The following is a 19,760-nucleotide window of genomic DNA, read 5'->3' on the forward strand; positions in this document are numbered from 1 at the left end:
TTTAAAATACAATCCAACACCTTTTTGTAAACCTCTTAAAAACATAGTTAAATAAAAAATTTAAATTTTTAGTGAAAATTTGGGTCGGGTTGTTACATATGGGACTTTTATTGTGTGTATGTATGATAATAAATATTGTTGTGTGCAAAAATGCATTGTTTTTGCTTGTCATGTCGTATAGATTTTCATGTATTAGCTGATTGATGATTTGAGACTAAAGAGTTGTATTTTTATAACCTTGGGTTCAATTCTCTAAACTTCTGGAAGGGATTTGTATGGAAGAGCTAGTCGAATGTCCGATAGGGAGGCTATCTTATGAGGTACTAATCAGAGATGGCTACTCTTGCTACAGTACCAAACTTTTGCTTGGTAAGCGTAGTTGTTCATTAATGTGTTCGATCATCAAGTAAGTTTCAATTATTGAGTACTCACAAAACGTTTGCAAAAGATTATATGTTCATACTCAAAGATTGTGGAAATTCAACTATCATTATTGTTGCTGGTTTTTGTGGTGAATCTTTTCCAATCGTTTTTCTCTTCTAGCCATATATCTATATGTTTATTTTAACCTACTATTTTTAAACCTAACCAGGGTCTCCCGAGGGGAAGCTATGAACGTATGTGATGCTTACCCCCTGCCTGCTTTCTTGCAGCTGTTCTTGGATTTGAGGATCTTGATTGATCAGTTAGGGCGTGGCACTCCTACATCTTGGTTGGCTTCCACAAGGTCTTTAGGTCTTTTACCATGTTCTTTTGCTACTACCATTGGAACCTTGCTTTCTTTTCTGTTGTTGTCATTTCTTAAAGTTGTAATGTATTTGTGGTCTTTTGTAAAATTTCGTTTAAGGTCTTTTGTGAACTCGTTACCCTAACGAGTTGGCTTTTTTATATAAACTAGTTTGAAGTGTGTTTAATTATATCAAATCCTGTGTGCAATTTAACTCTGATCCAACCCGTATTCTATCAAACAAAGGGCTTAACTCGTTTTAAGAAATCTTGGGATTATAACGCTCGAGATACGAGTATTATATTCTCAGGAATTCTTAAGACGGGTGCAACTGTAGTGATCCCAGATTGGGACGTTACAAAAAGGTCTCATATCCCCTCAAAACAAATATATCATGCAACCCAATTTCAGAGTCTAAGAAGTATTGACTCCTTAATGAAACATCACAGGCTTAATCATAAATCGATTGGCTAGATAACCTCCATCTCATCCTATTTCAGTCTCCAAAATAGTAGGTAAATAACAAATAATAAGAAACTGCTCAAACTTCTACCAAGTCGATTATGCTCCAATCCTTTGAGTGCATTTAGACGTCCACCAACCTCTTGCTTCTCCTTTGAGGAGGTGAGTTACCATCCTCACTCTATATTCGGGTGATACCTTCAGAAACTCAAATCTTTCTTGAATACTCTTGATCCAACTAACAGACTTTCCTTCTCAGAGATTCCTCAAAACTCATGAGTGTCAGCTCCATAAAAGTCATCAAAATACTTAGCTTACCGCCTATGCTCTTGTTCCTTAAGAGTCTTTCAAAATCCAACTTGATCTTCCAATTAACATTGGTCTAGATCGTTCTTTGGTTGAGTACGGTTGTGAGGTCGAGACAACATTTTGTCAACTGGATTAACTGAACATGAAGGAATAACAGTCATCTCAATGAACTGAGTCAGAAGAAGTAAATCAACTTGCATTCAAGAGATGGATTCTAAATCTTTGTGGAAACAATGTTCAATTCACAATTTTAAAGAAGATTTCCAAATTTGAAATAAAGAACTCGGGTTTAACTCTCAACAAATCTTTGAAAACCTAATGGTAATCCTCAAAAGATTTCAAAAATGAATTTTGTGTTTTAAACACATTTCAATCAAAAATTTATTGAAAATAATAAGTATTTCAAAATAAGAACTATTTGAAAATACTTCACCAAAATTTCAAAAGAAAACCTTTGAGAAAACAATCTTACAAGAGCCAATAAGAGATTTCACAAATTCAAAGATAAACGTTTGTAAACAAATTAGTTGTGAAAACCCGTTAAAAGCATTGCTCTGATACCACTTTAACTATCACACCTCAAACCCCAGGTATGCAACAAAGTAGGCCTCACCAAAAAGTTCAAGGCCCGAAGCCCACCCGAAGCCCGCCTGACCCATTAGGCTCGAAGGCCGATTTGGCTCGAAAGTTGGGCCGGCCGGGCCGGGCCCGAAAGTCTCTTGGGTTGGGCTTGGGCCATCCCCTTGAAGCCCATGGGCCGCCTGAAGCCTGGCCCGTTTAGGCCTGCCCAAAGCCCGACCCAAAGCCCAACACAAAGCCCAATTTGGGAATCATAACATATTTAATAGATTTTTCGTTTGTTTACTCTAATAAATTATTAATATGCTTATTAAGTTATTATATAATACTATAATGTTAGTAAATAGTAATAGTGTAAACTATGTAATACCATAAATAATGAAGTAATAAACTTTTAAAATTATATACAACATTACAACTATAATAAAACATAAATGTATATGTGCATATACAACTTTTATAATACAACTATAATTAAAGTTATTAAACCACGATCGTCAATTCATTAATTCAACGATCTGAACCATTTATTTTCTATTTTCATAGTCAAATATCATCCTTACAAAAAATCGGCTAAATCGGAATTCATCTACCCATTCAATTATCATTAGAAAAACCACGATCGTTCATTAATTTGACCACCGTTACGTCACTTTTACATCTCTAATTACGCTAATTTTTTGCAAGAATTCTCTTTGAGTGGGGAACTAAAACTTGAACAGTTCGGATCGTTGAAAACGCGATCGATATGTGAGCTTCTATATATAAATATACTTGAAGAGTATAATTCTAATAACTTTCCCGTTGAAACATTGTTGTTTCCATAATTATGAGGACTACAACGTGATTTCAACAATTTGAACCGTTCATTTTACATGCTCATAGTCAAAGATCATCCGTACAAAAAATCGGGTAAATCGAAATTTATCTACCCATTCGATCATCATTAGAAAAACCACGATCGTTCATTAATTCGACCACTATTTTTTCACTTTTACATCTCCGATTGAGCTAATTTTTTGCACGAATTATCTTTGAGTGAGGAACTAAAATTTGAACGGTTCGGATCGTTGAAAACACAATTGCATCGTTTGTTTATAAAAATATGTAATAAAATATATAATAAAACATATGTAAATTTATGTTTTCTTATAGTTGTAATGTTGTATGTAATTTTAAAAGTTTATTATTTATGGTATTACACTATTACTAACATAGTAATATTATATAATAACTTAATAAACATATTAATAATTTATTGAAGTAAACAAACGAAAGAGCTATTAAATATATTATGACTCACAAACTTAACAAATAAACTAGTCAGCTCAGTTGGTTGAGAGTTAAAGCTTGTTATGTGAGGTCTCATGTTCAAATCATAACATAGCCAAAATATTATATTTTTTTTGAAGATATATATGTGTCTAAACAGGCTTTGGCCCATTTTGGGCCGTTCGGCCCGACCCTCCAAGCTTGCAAACCAAAGCCCGATGGGCGGGCCTTGGGCTTGTGTATTAAGGCCCAAGCCCGGCTCGACCCTGCCCGAAAGCCCTATTGGGTTTCTAGAATTCAAGCCTGAACCCAACAAATTTGGGCCTGGCTAGCCCGGCCCGGCCCATTGAGATCCTTACAACAAAGGCACCTTGTAATGACCCGACCCAAATTTTCACTAGAAATTTGAATTGTGACACCTTGAGAAAATTTTTCACTACAAATTTAAAATTATTATTTGGTGGCCCATTTTGAATTCGCCAAAATGAATTTATTTGAAATTTACCTATTATGGTTTGATTTTATAAACGAGTTATTTTAAAGGTTTGACCCAAAGTTGACTTTTTGTTCTGTCGAGTTTTTGACTTCGAGTTTGGGTTTGTTGGAAAGGTTTCGACTCCACGAGTCCAAAGATGTGAATCGTGTGTCGATCTGAGTTATGGTTTGAGAGTTACGGACATTTGATGTTAGTGGCAATTTTGTAAAATTTCATTTATAGGTTTAAAAACCCAATTTTTAGAATTTTTTTTTTTTCTCTCTCTCTCTCTCTCTCTCTCTCTCTCTCTCTCTCTCTCCCGCAAGAACCCACTATTGCCGCCCTGTCACCGACCCGTGGGCGCGCGTCCAGTGGCGGATGGAGGGGAACAAAGGCTCCTCGAGCTCATCGTCTCTTACTCTTCCTTCCCCTGGCTTTGGTTTGTCTAGAAACATTCCAGAATGAAAACCCAGCCCAAATCTGATCTAAGCTCTCTCCGGCGATCTCAATTTTTCGGCGAAATTGGATGGCCGGACAACTTGGGTCTTCTTCCCCTTGTCACGGTGAGTCCATTGCTGGTTCTCGATCGTTCATCGGACCACTGCAACGAGCAAATCAAAGCTGTCAAGGCCGGCTGCTTCCGTCACCGATTCTAGCGTTTCCGGCAATGTTTGGTCATCGACCTAGTTATGAAAGTTGATCATCTAGGTATAGGCTTTCCTTCCTCTAAGGTGTGGTTGTTCAATCTTGAGAAATTAGAAAATCAATTTTTAAGATTTTTGCCTATTTCAAATTTCTTAAATTAGACTTGAATTTGAGTTGTTTTTATGCAATTGAATTGCCTTTTGTACAATTAGGATTAATTGGAGTTGATTTTGGGTAAATTCCAGGTCGTACCGCCGCTGTCACCGCCAACTCCGCCACTTGTGGTGGCGGGTTGGGTGGTTTTCCTTGCCAATTAGCCTCCCACTACAAGAAAAATGTCTTTTGACAACATGCGTTTAACAACGTTCGGCTGATGCACGTTGCGAAATAAGTTATTTTACAACGTGCCTTTAATGCACGTTGTCATTAGTGTTATGTAAAAGTATTTGACAACATGCGGGTTTTGCACGCTGTTAAAAGCTTATACTGCAACATACTCGTACCGCCGCTGTCACCGCCAACTCCGCCACTTGTGGTGGCGGGTTGGGTGGTTTTCCTTGCCAATTAGCCTCCCACTACAAGAAAAATGTCTTTTGACAACATGCGTTTAACAACGTTCGGCTGATGCACGTTGCGAAATAAGTTATTTTACAACGTGCCTTTAATGCACGTTGTCATTAGTGTTATGTAAAAGTATTTGACAACATGCGGGTTTTGCACGCTGTTAAAAGCTTATACTGCAACATACTCGTGCACGTTGTGGAATTTATTAAATATAACAACGTGCACCGTGTGTTAAACTCAGTAATATTAATGTAGATCAAAATTTTATGCAGGAATTCTCCTTCTCCTTTTTATCCTTGAAAAATCGAAACTTCTTTTTCACCAAAAAAAAAAAAATCAAAACCCATTCTTCCAAACTCATTATGCCAGTCCTCCCTCTCTCGCCGATCGATTGGCTAATATTACTTGTATCAGGGAGGTCCTACAAGAACTTGTTTACCTGTTTATATTTTACTCATTGGCTAATATTACTTTTATTAGGGAGGTTTTCTGTGGGTAGAGGAATTGGTAAATATAGCACGTACTGCTGCTGCTATTGAGGAACCAATTACTCCATCTGTTAAAGTTAACCATACTCAGCTTCTAATTAATGGACAATTTGAAAATTCAGCATCAAGTTAGTTGTTTGGCTAATATAATTTAACTTTTCATATGCATAGACCTGCTTATGCTTTTTAAATTCATTTTGTTGAAGATCTTGGTTTTTCATCTAAGTTCTTGTGGCCTAGACATGTTGTGATGTATGAAGCTGCTGGACACTTATAATTAGATTAAAATAGTTTAAAGAAGTTTTTAGCTTCATAAGTAGTCTTTGTTGCTTTTGGTTTTCAAAAAGTAACAATAATTTTATTAGAATAGAAGACATCATTTTGAGGCTATATAGAATAACTAGTTGTTATGTGAATTTCTTGGTAAATGTGATACTTGTCATCTTAGTTGAAAAGAAGTATATATATATACATATATATATGTGTGAGCTCCAATTTTAGAGTCCATTGCTACATTGTTGGAGATTATAACTATTTATATTTGATATGTTCATAAATTCACATCCTTTTATATTTCTCTTACTTAGTTTTTATGAGTTTATTTGATTAAAAGCTTTAAATTTCATTTAGTTTTGTGTTTTTAGATTCCGAGCAATAAAATGAGAAATTTCATCATTTATTCTTCTTAATAGATTTTAACATGAATTCAATTGGAGATAGAAGCTAAGACCTTTAAGTTATTCCAGGTGAAATTTCGTGACATTTAAAGACTTCTAAAGTATTCATTTGGAATTTCAAAGTCAGCCCAAAACTGCACCCGAGGAGAACTGAGTCAGCTGTATTGTGTGGGGCATAACGTTTTGGTTTGAGTTTCGATTGAGGCATATAATATATGGTTGGAAAGAAAACATCCAGAGCTTTCTATTGATATATAAAATGTAAATTTCAGAGTTTGTTAAGGCCTCCAAATTGCTCTCCAAAGACAGCTCCGAAATCCTGTCAGCAAAAGGATAAAGTGGTCCCAAGGCATCTTTCCATTTTGGGTAATTGCCTATCACATGCTCTCTTTCCTTCCCATTTTTTTGCTCATTCTAAGCAAAATTCAGAAACCACAATGTGAAGGCTCTAAATGAGACAAAGAGAGCATCTACCTATCTCAACATCCTTTAAGGATCATCCATTGAGGAATATGATGAAATATTCTCATTTTTTGAATTAACCAAACCTTATCCCTTCATTTCCTTTTAATCCTAGGCACATATCCTAGACATAACAACTCACCCAAACCATAAAACACTCTCTCATTTTCAAGCAGCCCCCTTCATCCTCTCTAATTTCACTTATTTCATCCTTCATTCCATCATCTCATCTAAAAAACACACATCTCATCTTCCATCTTCCAAAACCCTAGATTCTTCTCATTTCTGTTCATCATTTCTTTTCTCCATCTTCCCTCCATCAACTCTTCCTCTCCAAAAACCAAACACCATCACAACACCCATCTACCATATTCACCACCATTATTGCAAGAGGAGCTTGGAGGCACTTGGGACAAGAAGGTATTTTAGGCATCCTTGGAGGAGCGACACCCCTTGAGAGCATGGCTTCAACATCTAGAGTTTTCTCTTTTCCTTCTTGTTTCCATTTATGTTTCAATTTGTGATGTTGTTTGTAACTTTTGTGGCTAGTGAGTAGTTTCTTGATTCGGGGTTAGGGATGTAGCCCTAGCCCAACCATGTAATGACTTTGTGATTTGTGATATAAATGCCCTTTTAGATATATATGCTCTTATGCTAGTTTAAAGATCATGACTTATATGTGTGAATTTACCACTTATGCATATGAGAAATGTTGTCATGTAGAAATTGGAGATTGGTAACCTTTAGTTTCTAAAGCTTGTTGCATAAGAGCAAGGTAATTTAAAAGCACCTTGGTTGGATTGTTTTAATTGCTTGGATTCCTCATCCTTAGAACTTTATGCACCTAGGGTTTGCTATGACATTAATCTTAGGTAGTTACCTATCACCTTGGTTGGGATAGTTGATAACATGAAAGAGGATGTGCCATAATTTACCTTGATCGGGGGTTAGGAGGGAATTAATCTATCTAATTTGGCATAATCATTAATTGAATTGTTTGTTATATGGGAGGGTTAGTGTGAACCCCTAATAACCCCAAATCCTTCATCATCATTAAATTTAATTTGTACTTGAATTCGCTTGTATTTCTATTTGTTAGTTTCAAATTTTAGTGTTACTTATCATCAATCAACCAAACAACAACTCAACACTACACATTTGCACAAACCATTATGTTTACTCTTGGCTTTGCATAGTACATAGTAGATTGTTTGTTAGTTTTATAACTCTAAAATCAATGTAGCTTGTGATTGAAATCCTAATCCAATCTCTTGGGTATGACAATCCCCCACTTTCATTTCCATACTAAAACTTCACAACCTTGCACTTGAGGTAGGATAACAACAAGTTTTTGGTGCCGTTGTCGGGGATTGGAGTCCTAGGACTTTTATCCTAAGCTTGGGTTGCATTTAGGGTTAATTTTATTTAGTATAAAAGAAAAGAAAAAAATTTTGAATTTTTAGTTTTAAATTTGTTTTTACTTTGTTAGAAAACGTAGTGTTTCTTTATGGATTTAACTGCTTTGTTTGGTTGCTCTTTTGCGAATTTGGTTCACAATAGGTTCTTTACTTTTTCGTCCTGAATCCAACCATATAAAGAACGTCAAAATCGGATTAGCGGTTTAAAAGTTATAAGCTATAAACTGAGCAAAGGTCATAAAGTAGTTTTCTGTTGCGTTTTAGTTTAATTGTTTCACTTTTTGTGTATTACTTTGTGTACATTTGTTAGTTACCCTTTTCTTTTATTGACATTGGATGCTATCTTGAGTTTCTTTCTTTTATCCTTGTGACTTATAGTGTTCTTGCTCTATTGATAGGTGTACGAGTCAAAACCCAACCACTTCAAGTTCACACAATTTTTTGAGAAGTGGGAATGAATTGATAGAGTTTACAAGGGGTAGATCAAGATAAAGAGGTATAAGGAAGACAATGGAAAAATCACCTCCAAAGGAAGAAATGATGGGGGATAGGAATCCACCTCCACCATCACTAGAGGAAGAAAGACCCTTGAGAGATTTTACACTACCTTTTTTGGCCACTCATCCTAGTTGCATTGTGCTTCCACCTTATGCAAATGCATTTAAGATCATGCTGGGTACTTTGCAATTGTTACCTAGCTTTCATGGAATGACAAGTAGTGATCCTTATTTGCACATCACCGAATTTTGTGAAGCTTGCTCAACCATACAACTAAATGGAATTAATGAGGACAATTTAAGGTTAAGGCTTTTCCCATTCTCATTGAAGGACAAAGCTAAGCAATGGTTATACAAGTTGCCGGCCGCAAGCATCCACACATGAGAGGAAATGCAAAAGAGCTTTCTCCAAAAGTTCTTTCCACCATCAAAGACCAATGCTTTTAGGCAACTCTTAATGCAATTTAGGGAGCAACCTAATGAGCTATTTCATGAAGCATGAGAGAGATTCAAAGATATGGAAAATGGTTGCCCTAATCATGGTCTCACCAAGTGGATGATTCTCAACTTCTTCTGAAATGGGTTGACTCAAGAGACAACGAGAATAGTGGACTATGCATGTGGAGGAAGCTTTATGGACAAAACCGAAAGGGAGGTCGTAGAGGTTCTTGACAATTTGAGTGAGACTTCATAACTTTGGGACAATGTCAATGATAGGTTGCCAATGAAGGATGTGAACTTATTTATGAAAGAGCAACAAAGAAGATGAGTATTTGACATGGACACTCCTCACATCAATGTGTAACAAGAGTTGAAAAAGATAGAGGACACAAGGAACAAGAAACTTGATTTGCTTCTCAATGCTCAATAAGGGAATTCTAGCTATACACCATCTTCATCTATGGCAAGCAAGAAAGTGGAGCATAGTTGTATGATATGTGAGAGCTTGCAACATGAGACAATGCAAAGCCCTGAAGGAGATTCATTTCTGAAATTTATGGAGCAATGCAACCAACTTGGTTATCAACAAAGACCAATGAATGATCCCTATAGCAACACTTACAATCCGGGGTGGAGAAACAATCCAAACTTTAGATGGAGTGACCAACCACAAGCACTTCAAGCACCATCCTATCCTAGTCGTGAGCAAGGCCAAGGGTTTCAAAGGCCTAATGGTGGCTATCAAGGTGCTAGTACCTCTTCATTCAACAACCAAGGAGCCATCAATTCATATCAAGCTCCTAGGCCACCCTACCAAGCTCCTTCACAACAACAATAAATGCATCAAGAGGTAATCAAAAAACCCTCTATTGAAGATTTGCTAACTAGTTTCATCATAGAGAGCAAAGGAAATCAAGCCCAACAAGATGAAAAAATCAACATTCTAAGTAATGGTTTGAACAAACTTGAGATGCAAATGGGGCAATTGGCCAATGAGGTTAGAGAAAGGAAGCAAGGTGTGTTTCCAAGCATGGTTGAGAACAATCCAAAGCATGAGCAAGCTAAATTTATCACTACCTTGAGAAGTGGCAAGGAGTACAACAATCAAGTAACCTTGCCAAGCTTTAAGGAAGAGGTACAAGAGCAACCTAGGGAGCACACCAAGGCACAACAAGGAAAACCACTTGCACCACCCGGATTTGAGAAGCAAAAGAAGAACAAAGGGAAGGTCATGCAATTAGGTGATAGTGAGGTGAAGTTGGGGTACAATGGTGGTTATCCTAAGGCTTTGAAGGACAATCTTAATACCAAGGCCGAGAATAGCATCAAGGAGAAGTAAGATAAAGGGAAATCCGAGAGACCATTCAAGAGAGGTATCACAGTCAACCCTCCTTTGAATATAGTGCAAGATTTTGAGCCACTACTTCCATATCCTCAAGTTCAAAGGAAGCAAGAAGCCAAAGCAAAGAAAGAGAAAGAGAAGAATGAGCTTCTTGAGTTGTTCAAGAAAGTGGACATCAACATTCCACTACTCAATGCCATCAAGACCATTCCTTCCTATTCCAAGTTCTTGAAGGATCTATGCACAAACAAGAGGTACAAGACACAATTTGAGAAGAATGGCAAGGTGGTACTAAGTGAGCAAGTGAGTGTCGTTTTCCAAAGGAAGCTTCCACCAAAGTTGAAGGATTCGGGCTCCTTTACCGTCCCTTGCACTATTTGAAACCAACCTTTTGAGAGAGCCTTGATGGATTTAGGAGCAAACATCAATCTTATGCCTTATCATGTGTATGAGACATTAGGTCTTGGAGACATCTCTCCCATCACTATTTCTCTTCAATTGGCGGATATGAGCATTGTGTATCCAAGAGGAGTGGTGGAGGATGTTCTTGTGAAGGTTGATGAGCTCATTATACCGGCAGATTTCATTATTCTTGACATGGAGGAGGTACAAACAAGTGGAAATGACTTACCTATCATCTTTGGCCGTGCATTCATGGCAAAGGCGGGTGCCAAAATTGATGTTAATGAAGGGCTTATGACCATGACTGTTCATGACACTACCATTGCCTTTAGGGTTTTTGATGCATTGAAGAAGCCATCACAAGCTCATGATTGTTACCGGATTGAAGTGATGGATTGCATTGACAAATTTGTGAAGAATATATTCATTGAGACATCAACAAAGGATCCTTTGGAAGCTTGTATCATGCACAATGACATGGATTTCATGGAAGATGAGACACTTGAGGCCGTGAGGCCCTACACACCACACTTGGCTCCGAAGGTATATTCTTCTAACCCTACTCCTTTACTCCCATCAAATGCATGCCGCCCTAATCTTGAGCTTAAACATCTTCCTACACATTTAAAGTATGCTTTTATTGGTGAAACCACACGTTGCCCGTAATTGTGTCTTCTTGTTTGAGTGATTTGCATGAAAGTAAGCTTATGAGAGTGCTTAGAGAACACAAAGGAGCACTTGGATGGACCATAGACGATATCAAGGGATTGAGCCCTAATTTGTGCATGCATAGAATTCTCCTTGAAGATGATATCAAGCCAACAAGGGATACTCAAAGAAGACTCAACCCTCCTATGAAAGAAGTTGTTAGTGGGAAGATCATGAAGCTACTTGATGTGAAAGTGATATATCCTATCTCGAATTCAAAGTGGGTGTCACCGGTTCAAGTTGTGCCCAAGAAAGGTGGAGTGACCATGGTAGCAAATGAGAAGGGAGAGTTTGTGCCATAAGGACTCCCCACGGGTTGAAGGGTGTGTATTGACTATAGGAAGCTCAACAATGCCACAAGGAAGGATCATTTCCCATTGCCATTCATTGATCAAATGTTGGAGAGATTGGCGGGTCATTCCTACTATTGCTTCCTTGATGGGTATAGTGGCTACAATCAAATTCCTATAGCACTGAAAGATCAAGAGAAGATCACTTTCACTTGTCCATATGACACTTTTGCATATAGGAGGATGCCATTTGGTTTATGCAATGCTCCGGCCACTTTTCAAAGATGCATGATGTCAATCTTTAGTGACATGGTGAAGCGCTCCATTGAGGTATTCATGGATAATTTTAGTGTTTCTAGCTCCTCTTTTGATGATTGTCTTCACCACTTGGATCTTGTACTTCAAATACGTGAAGAAACCAACCTTGTGCTCAATTGGGAAAAGTGTCATTTCATGGTTCAAGAAGGCATAGTTTTGGGGCATATTGTTTCTCCAAGAGGGATTGAGGTTCATAAAGCAAAAGTGGAGCTCATTGAGAAGTTGCCACCACTTACAAGTGTGAGGGCCGTGAGAAGCTTCCTTGGCCATGCTGGTTTTTATAGAAGATTTATCAAGGACTTCTCCAAAGTATCAAAGCCACTTTGTGATTTGCTAGCCAAGAATGCACCATTTGTGTTTGATGAGGCTTGCCTATATGTTTTTGAGAAGATCAAGGAGTTACTTATCAAATCTCCTATCATTTGTGCACCAAATTGGAGTATGCCATTTGAGTTGATATGTGATGCTAGTGACTATGCACTTGAAGCCGTTTTGGGACAAAGGAAGGACAAGTTTCTCTATGCCATCGATTATGCAAGTAGAACCTTGAATGATGCTCAACTTAACTACACCACAACGAAGAAGGAATTGCTTGCCATCATCTTTGCTTTGGAGAAGTTTAGAAGCTACTTGTTGGGTGCTAAAGTCATTATGCACACGGATCATAGTGCATTAAAGTATCTCTTTTCCAAGAAAGATGCAAAACCGAGGGTTATAAGGTGGATACTCTTGCTACAAGAGTTTGATATTGAGATCAAAGACAAACCCGGAAAGGAGAACTTGGTTGCAGATCACTTGTCAATATTTGTAGAAGGAGGTGATGATTCTCACATCCCTTTGTGTGAATCTTTTCCGGATGAGAGCCTTTTTGTCATGACTACTAGAAAAGATTCTTTGCCTTGGTTTGTACATTTTGTGAACTACCATGCTAGTGGAGGCAAATGCCTAAAGAGTTTGACTACCAAGCCAAGAAGAGGTTTTTAAAGGAGGTAAGACACTACATTTGGGATGATCCCTTCTTGTTCAAAATGTGCAAAGATCAAGTAATGAGAAGATGTGTGCACCAAGATGAAGTTCAAAGCATTCTTAAGCATTGCCATTCATATGCTTGTGGAGGACACTTTGGAGGCAAGAAAACCGCACTAAAGGTACTCACTAGTGGATTCTTTTGGCCTACCATATTTAAAGATGCATATGCTTTTGTTACTAGTTGTGATAAATGCCAAAGAGTTGGAAACATTTCATCAAGAAATCAAATGCCCCTAACTAATATTTTGGAAGTTGAATTGTTTGATTGTTGGGGCATTGACTTTATGGGACCATTCCCTAGTTCCTATGACAACCTATATATTTTTGTGTGTGTTGATTATGTGTCAAAGTGGGTTCAGGCCATGGCATCCAAGACAAATGATCACAAGATGGTTATGAAATTCTTCAAGGAGAACATCTTTTCAAGGTTTGGCACTCCTAGGGTTCTCATTAGTGATGGATGATCACATTTCATCAACAAGCCCCTTGAAGCCTTACTCAAGAAGTATGATGTGAAGCACAAAGTGAGCACTCCCTATCATCCACAAACTAGTGGACAAGTTGATATTTCAAATAGGGAGATCAAACATATCCTAGAGAAGATGGTGAACACTTCAAGGAAGGATTGAAGTTTGAAGTTGAATGATGCTTTGTGGGCATATAGAACGGCATTCAAGACACCTTTAGGAATGTCACCTTATAGGCTTGTGTATGGGAAGACATGTCATCTACCCGTGGAACTTGAACACAAAGTTTTGTGGGCACTTAAGGAGTTGAATTTTAACTTTATCAAGGCCGGTGAGAAGAAGAAGTTTGATCTTTATGAGTTTGATGAGTTGAGGTATGAGGCATATGAGAATGCCAAGTTATACAAGGAGAAAACCAAAGCATATCATGATAAGAAGCTTGTGAAGAAGAATTTTAAGCCAAACCAACTTGTGCTTTTTTACAATTCAAGATTAAAGTTGTTTTCGGGCAAACTTAGATCAAGATGGAGTGGTCCATTTCAAGTAGTTCAAGTCTTTCCCCATGGAGCCATTGAAATCAAGAACATGAAGAGTGAGGATGTGTTCAAAGTGAATGGCCACCATTTGAAGCCCTACGTCTCGGCTAGCTTCAATGAAGAAGAGGAAGTCTTTTACTTTAAGGATGCTCCTTGTGCACCATAAAGGCAACCCAAGTGTTGGAGGTCTACAAGAGGGAGTTTTTCTTGACCCTTATCTTGTTTTAAATTTATTTATTTATGCTTTGTTGTTTTATGTGTTGTTGTTGTGTTTTATGTTGTGTATTGTGTGTTGTTTATCTTTCACTCCATGCATGAATTTTTCATTACAAAACTTTCAAAGTCACTTTTTAACATTGAGGACAATGTTAGATTCAAGTGTGGGGGGAAGGTAACTTTTGTTGAAAATTTTTAATTTTTGTTGTTTAATAAGGGCAAAGAAGATAATGAGCATGTTTAGGTCTTAGAAGTTCCTCTCTTGTTAATAGTGAGTTATGAGACCTTGTTTGAATCTATTTACACAAACTTTGTCAATTTGATGCATTGTAATGAGAGAAACATAGTAAGACTTGTGTGAACCAATTATGCCATATATGTGAGTTTTGAGCCTAATGGAAGTGCATATATTGTTCATAGCACTTTGTTCTTCATGTGTGATCAATCTTGTGCATATTGCATCTCTAGAACTTGCTTAATATCTCTAAAAGCTTTGTGTCATGTATGAATCCATCTTGGAAATGATCTAGGCATTAGGAATCCACCATGGCCAAATGAGCATAATCCCTAAATATGTTATATCCATTAGATTGCCATTTTGTGCCTTTATGTTAGCCTTTCATTTCTTTCCACTACAAATGTCTTACCCTTTTGCTTAAACATTAGCCTTACCCTTTTCAAGCTAACTAGTGAGCAATATGAGATTGAGTTATGTTAAGGTGCTTGTAAAGAAATAAGTTTGAGGGTTTTGGGAAATTCAAGTGTGGGTGTGTTCTATATATGCAAAAAAAAAAAAAAAAAGTGATTGTGATTGCTTGTCCAATTGTCAAATAGGGTGTAGATGTGATATCTTTGAAAATGCAATTGCATCTCTGGCTTGAAAGGATTGGATAAAAAAAAAATGTTATTCAAGAAATAAAAAAATGTTTTTAGTTTAAGTTTGGGGGAATGGTTTGAGGGTTGAGTTTTGGCAAGTATCTTAAAGTCTTTAAAGCTCTTAAATCTAAACAAGAGAATTGCTTATTATGTTTGCTTGGAATTGGTGATAACCTTTCATTTTCATTTCTTTAACCCCTCACCCTAAACCCCATTACAACCTAATAAAAGTCTTTTTGATCCAAGATATTTTGTGCATGACTAGTGGAGATGAGATTGAGTAGCAAGAATATTGAGGCATATGCACAACATTACATTGAGTGCATAAACTAACCCTTAAACACTTGTGTGAAAATAGAGAGCATTCCAATGAGTGTTTGGTTATTCAAGTTTGAATTGCAAATCTTGTGAATGCATTGAATTGACATATGGTTTATAGTGCACACACTCACTCAAGCACGTGTTTCATGTCTTGTTATTAGCACTAGAGGAAAATCTAGAAAATATTCTGTGCTTATGAAATTCATAGCCCTATCTTGTATTTTTCTTTATTGTGTGTTTTGTTTGCTCGAGGACGAGCAAAACCTAAGTTTGGGGGTATTTGATATGTTCATAAATTCACATCCTTTTATATTTCTCTTAATTAGTTTTTGTGAGTTTATTTGATTAAAAGCTTTAAATTTCATTTAGTTTTGTGTTTTTAGATTCCGAGTAATAAAATGAGAAATTTCACCATTTATTCTCCTTAATAGATTTTAACATGAATCTAATTGGAGATAGAAGCTAAAACCTTTAAGTTATTCCAGGTGAAATTTCGTGACATTTGAAGACTTCTAAGGTGTTCATTTTGAATTTCAAAGTCAGCCCAAAACTGCACTCGAGGAGAACTGAGTCAGCTGCATTGTGTGGGGTATACCTTTTTTGTTCGAGTTTGGATTGAGACATATAATATATGGTTGAAAAGAGGACCTACATGGATTTCTATTGATATATAAAACGTAAATTTATGAGTTGGTTAAGGTCTCCAAATTGCTCTCCAAAGACAGCTCAAAAATCCTGTCAGCAAAAGGATAAAGTGGTCCCAAGGCATCTTTCCATTTTGGGTAATTGCCTATCACATGCTCTCTTTCCTTCCCCTTTGTTTGCCCATTCTAAGCAAAATTCAGAAACCATAATGTGAAGGCTCTAAATGAGGCAAAGAGAACATCTACCTATCTCAACATCATTTAAGGATCATTTATTGAGGGATAAGATGAAATATTCTCATTTTTTGAATTAACCAAACCTTATCCCTTCATTTCCTTTTAATCCTAGCCACATATTCTAGACATAACAACTCACCCAAACCATAAAACACTTTCTCATTTTCAAGCTCCCCTCTCCATCCTCTCTAATTTCATTCATTTCATCATTCATTCCATCATCTCATCTCAAAAACACACATCTCATCTTCCATATTTCAAAACCAAAGCTTTTTCTCATCTCTCTTCATCATTTCTTTTCTCTATCTTCCCTCCATCAACTCTTCCTCTCCAAAAAGCCAAACACACACCCATCTACCATATTCACCACCATTATTGCAAGAGGAGCTTGGAGGCACTTGGGACAAGAAGGTATTTTAGGCATCCTTGGAGGAGTGACACCCCTTGGGAGCTTGGCTTCAATATCTAGAGTTTTCTCTTTTCCTTCTTGTTTCCATTTATGTTTCAATTTGTGATGTTATTTGTAACTTTTTTGGCTAGTGAGTAATTTATTGATTTGGGGTTAGGGATGTAGCCCTAGCCCAACCATGTAATGACTTTGTGATTTATGATATAAATGTCATTTTGGATATATATGCTCTTATATGCTAGTTTAAAGATCATGACTTATATGTGTGAATTTACCACTTGTGCATATGAGAAATGTTGTCATGTAGAAATTGGAGATTGTTAACCTTTAGTTTCTAAAGCTTGTTGCATATGAGCATGGTAATTTAAAAGCACCTTGGTTGGATTGATTTAATTACTTGGATTCCTCATCCTTAGAACTTTATGCACCTAGGGATTGCTATGACATTATTCTTAGGTAGTTACCTATCACCTTGGTTGGGATAGTTGATAACATGAAAGAGAATGTGCCCTAATTTACCTTAATCAGGGGTTAGGAGGGAATCTAATCTATCTAATTTGGCATAATCATTAATTGAATTGTTTGTTACATGGGAGGGTTAGTGTGAACCCCTAATAACCCCAAATCCTTCATCATCATTGAATTTAATTTGTACTTGAATTTGCTTGTATTTCCAAATTCTAGTGTTACTTATCATCAATCAACCAAACAACAACAAAACACTACACATTTGCACATACCAGTATGTTTAGTCTTGCCTTTGCATAGTACATAGTAGGTTGTTTGTTAGTTTTATAACCCTAAAATCAATCTAGCTTGTGATTGAAAACCTAATCCAATCTCTTGGGTACGACAACCCCTACTTCCATTTTCATACTAAAACTTCACAACCTTGCACTTGAGGTAGGATAACAATAATATTTCACCAAATAGTTCTTGTTTTGTTGGCCACAATATGAGAAGGCTAAGTGTATTGTCCTCTTTTCAAATTCTGATGAAAATCTTCTTATTGTGATATATATATATTAGGTTGTCATATCAAATGTATCATGTGGTATGCTTCTCACTAACAATCCAATAATCTTCAAAATGCAAAATGTGAGCTCTTACATTGGTATAATTTTGTAGTTGAGGAAGTTGTGGTTGAAGGACATGTTGCATCAATTGACCCAAATACTAAAGTTCATCATATGCCTCTTGGACGTGGTTGCTGGAAGGTGTGGGTTGACCAAGTAATTGATGAAAATCTAAATTTGTATAGAACCACAGATGAATTCAAAAGGCTTGGTGAAGCTATGGGAAGTACAGTTGCATGGCCAAAAAGCTCCATCAAACTGTTTTAGTAAAGGTAATATTCCTGAACCCTCACAAAGTGTGATTTGGTGCACTTTCATACAAGAGAGCTATGAAAGTTGCATACATTTGGTGCATTTCTAGAATATTCACACTTGCACTTACTCCCACTATTGACATAATTTTTCAGCACTAGCAGTTATGAGGACATGTCTTTTAATGTCGTTTGATCAATTTGTATTTTTATATATATATAGTTGGATTGCTATATGAGGACATGTCTTTTATAGTTGAATTTAATGTCTTTTGATCAATTTGTATTTATATATATATATATATATTTGGACAGCTAGTTGATGTTGAGTTTAATATCTGTTATATTTCTTTTCCATACTCCCATGGATTTTCTGATTTATATTTGTTGCTAGTTTGAATCATGTACATGTCTTTTTTTATTAAGGTTTGTTGCTAGTTGAAGGGAACAATAGCTTTACTGCTTCATCACTAAATCATGTATCTGTATGGTCATGAAACAAAGAACTTGGACATTTTTGTTTTTGCAAAGGAATTACACAAATTGTTAATGACAAAAATGCTCCATACTACCCTCCCTCCCTATCTCCCTCCAATCATTTCTCTTAAATTATTAGCTCTTTTTTTTTTCTTTGTTACTTCCTTTTCTAATCAATTTTTTTCACTACCATTGATGCTGCAATGAAAAATGAAGAATGGTACACCAACTATTGGTGATGCACTTTAACTTCAATGGAATTTGGGTTCAGACCATCTTTTGAATAAAGATTGAAAGTTTGGCAGCTAAGTGGATCATTCTTTTCATAAGACTAATAGTATTGTTGGGGCTTTTTGTAATACAAGTTGTCCTAAATTTGATTTTTGTTGTTTAGTTTCGACATAGAGAATTGATGTTTATTGAAAAATCTAACTTTTTGTCTATTTTAATTATCAATTCGATTGGAAAATATTTTATTATTGGTAGATTAATGATTTTGCTTTGATTATGAACAATTGGTGGATAACTATTTTGTTACTTAATTATTAGGTCAAATTGGTGGTTAACATTGGTCTACCAAATTATGAAAAAAAAAATATGAATGACAAGGTGCAATTCAAAGTTGTCAAAAAATAAACAACAACATGCGCTTGCATGTTGTTGAAACCTTACCGAAACATGCACAACACGTTGTTGATTAACCAGACTACAACTTGCGCACGTCATCTTATACCCGCTATAAATGAATGATCAGACATTGTGATGACGTGCATCGCCTTTTTTGGCAACGTGCACTGCACGTTGTTAAAGGATCTTACTTTTTAATGACATGTCATACAACCACGTGCAGGTGCACGTTGTGTATCTACTTAACAACGCACATTGCACGTTATCAAAGGGCTTTTTTGTTGTAGTGTCCCCGAGAGTCCTTAAGGCCAATTCCAAGTCTCGGTAAATTTTGGTGAGTGTTGTGTGTGTTGCTTAGGGTCAGACATCCACCATGGGAGGCGGTCGACTCCATTTTCGACCGCTTTTAGCTCGTGTTATTTTATGTGGGAACATTGGGAATCAATTGTGATAGACATTTGGTTTTTTGGACAGGTTGGATTTACTCGAGGATTCCAATTTCAGTGTAGATCAATTAT

At 36.6% G+C, this 19,760-nt stretch overlaps 2 protein-coding genes across 2 annotated transcripts; both read left to right on the forward strand.

Moving 5' to 3' along the window:
* The first annotated feature begins 10,763 nt into the window (after positions 1–10,763).
* Positions 10,764–11,426, forward strand: LOC147273135 (uncharacterized). Its single transcript, XM_086256773.1, has one exon. The coding sequence runs from the start codon at positions 10,764–10,766 to the stop codon at positions 11,424–11,426; it is 663 nt and encodes a 220-aa protein (XP_086112899.1).
* Positions 11,427–13,467: 2,041 nt separating this feature from the next.
* LOC147273136 (uncharacterized) lies at positions 13,468–14,274 on the forward strand. Its single transcript, XM_086256779.1, has 2 exons — positions 13,468–13,532; positions 13,770–14,274. The coding sequence occupies exons 1-2, from the start codon at positions 13,468–13,470 to the stop codon at positions 14,272–14,274; spliced, it is 570 nt and encodes a 189-aa protein (XP_086112905.1).
* The last annotated feature ends 5,486 nt before the right edge of the window (positions 14,275–19,760 follow it).

Source organism: Dryas octopetala, chromosome 9, assembly GCF_963921425.1.
Source record: "Dryas octopetala chromosome 9, drDryOcto1.1, whole genome shotgun sequence".
In the NCBI taxonomy this organism is placed as follows: domain Eukaryota; kingdom Viridiplantae; phylum Streptophyta; class Magnoliopsida; order Rosales; family Rosaceae; genus Dryas; species Dryas octopetala.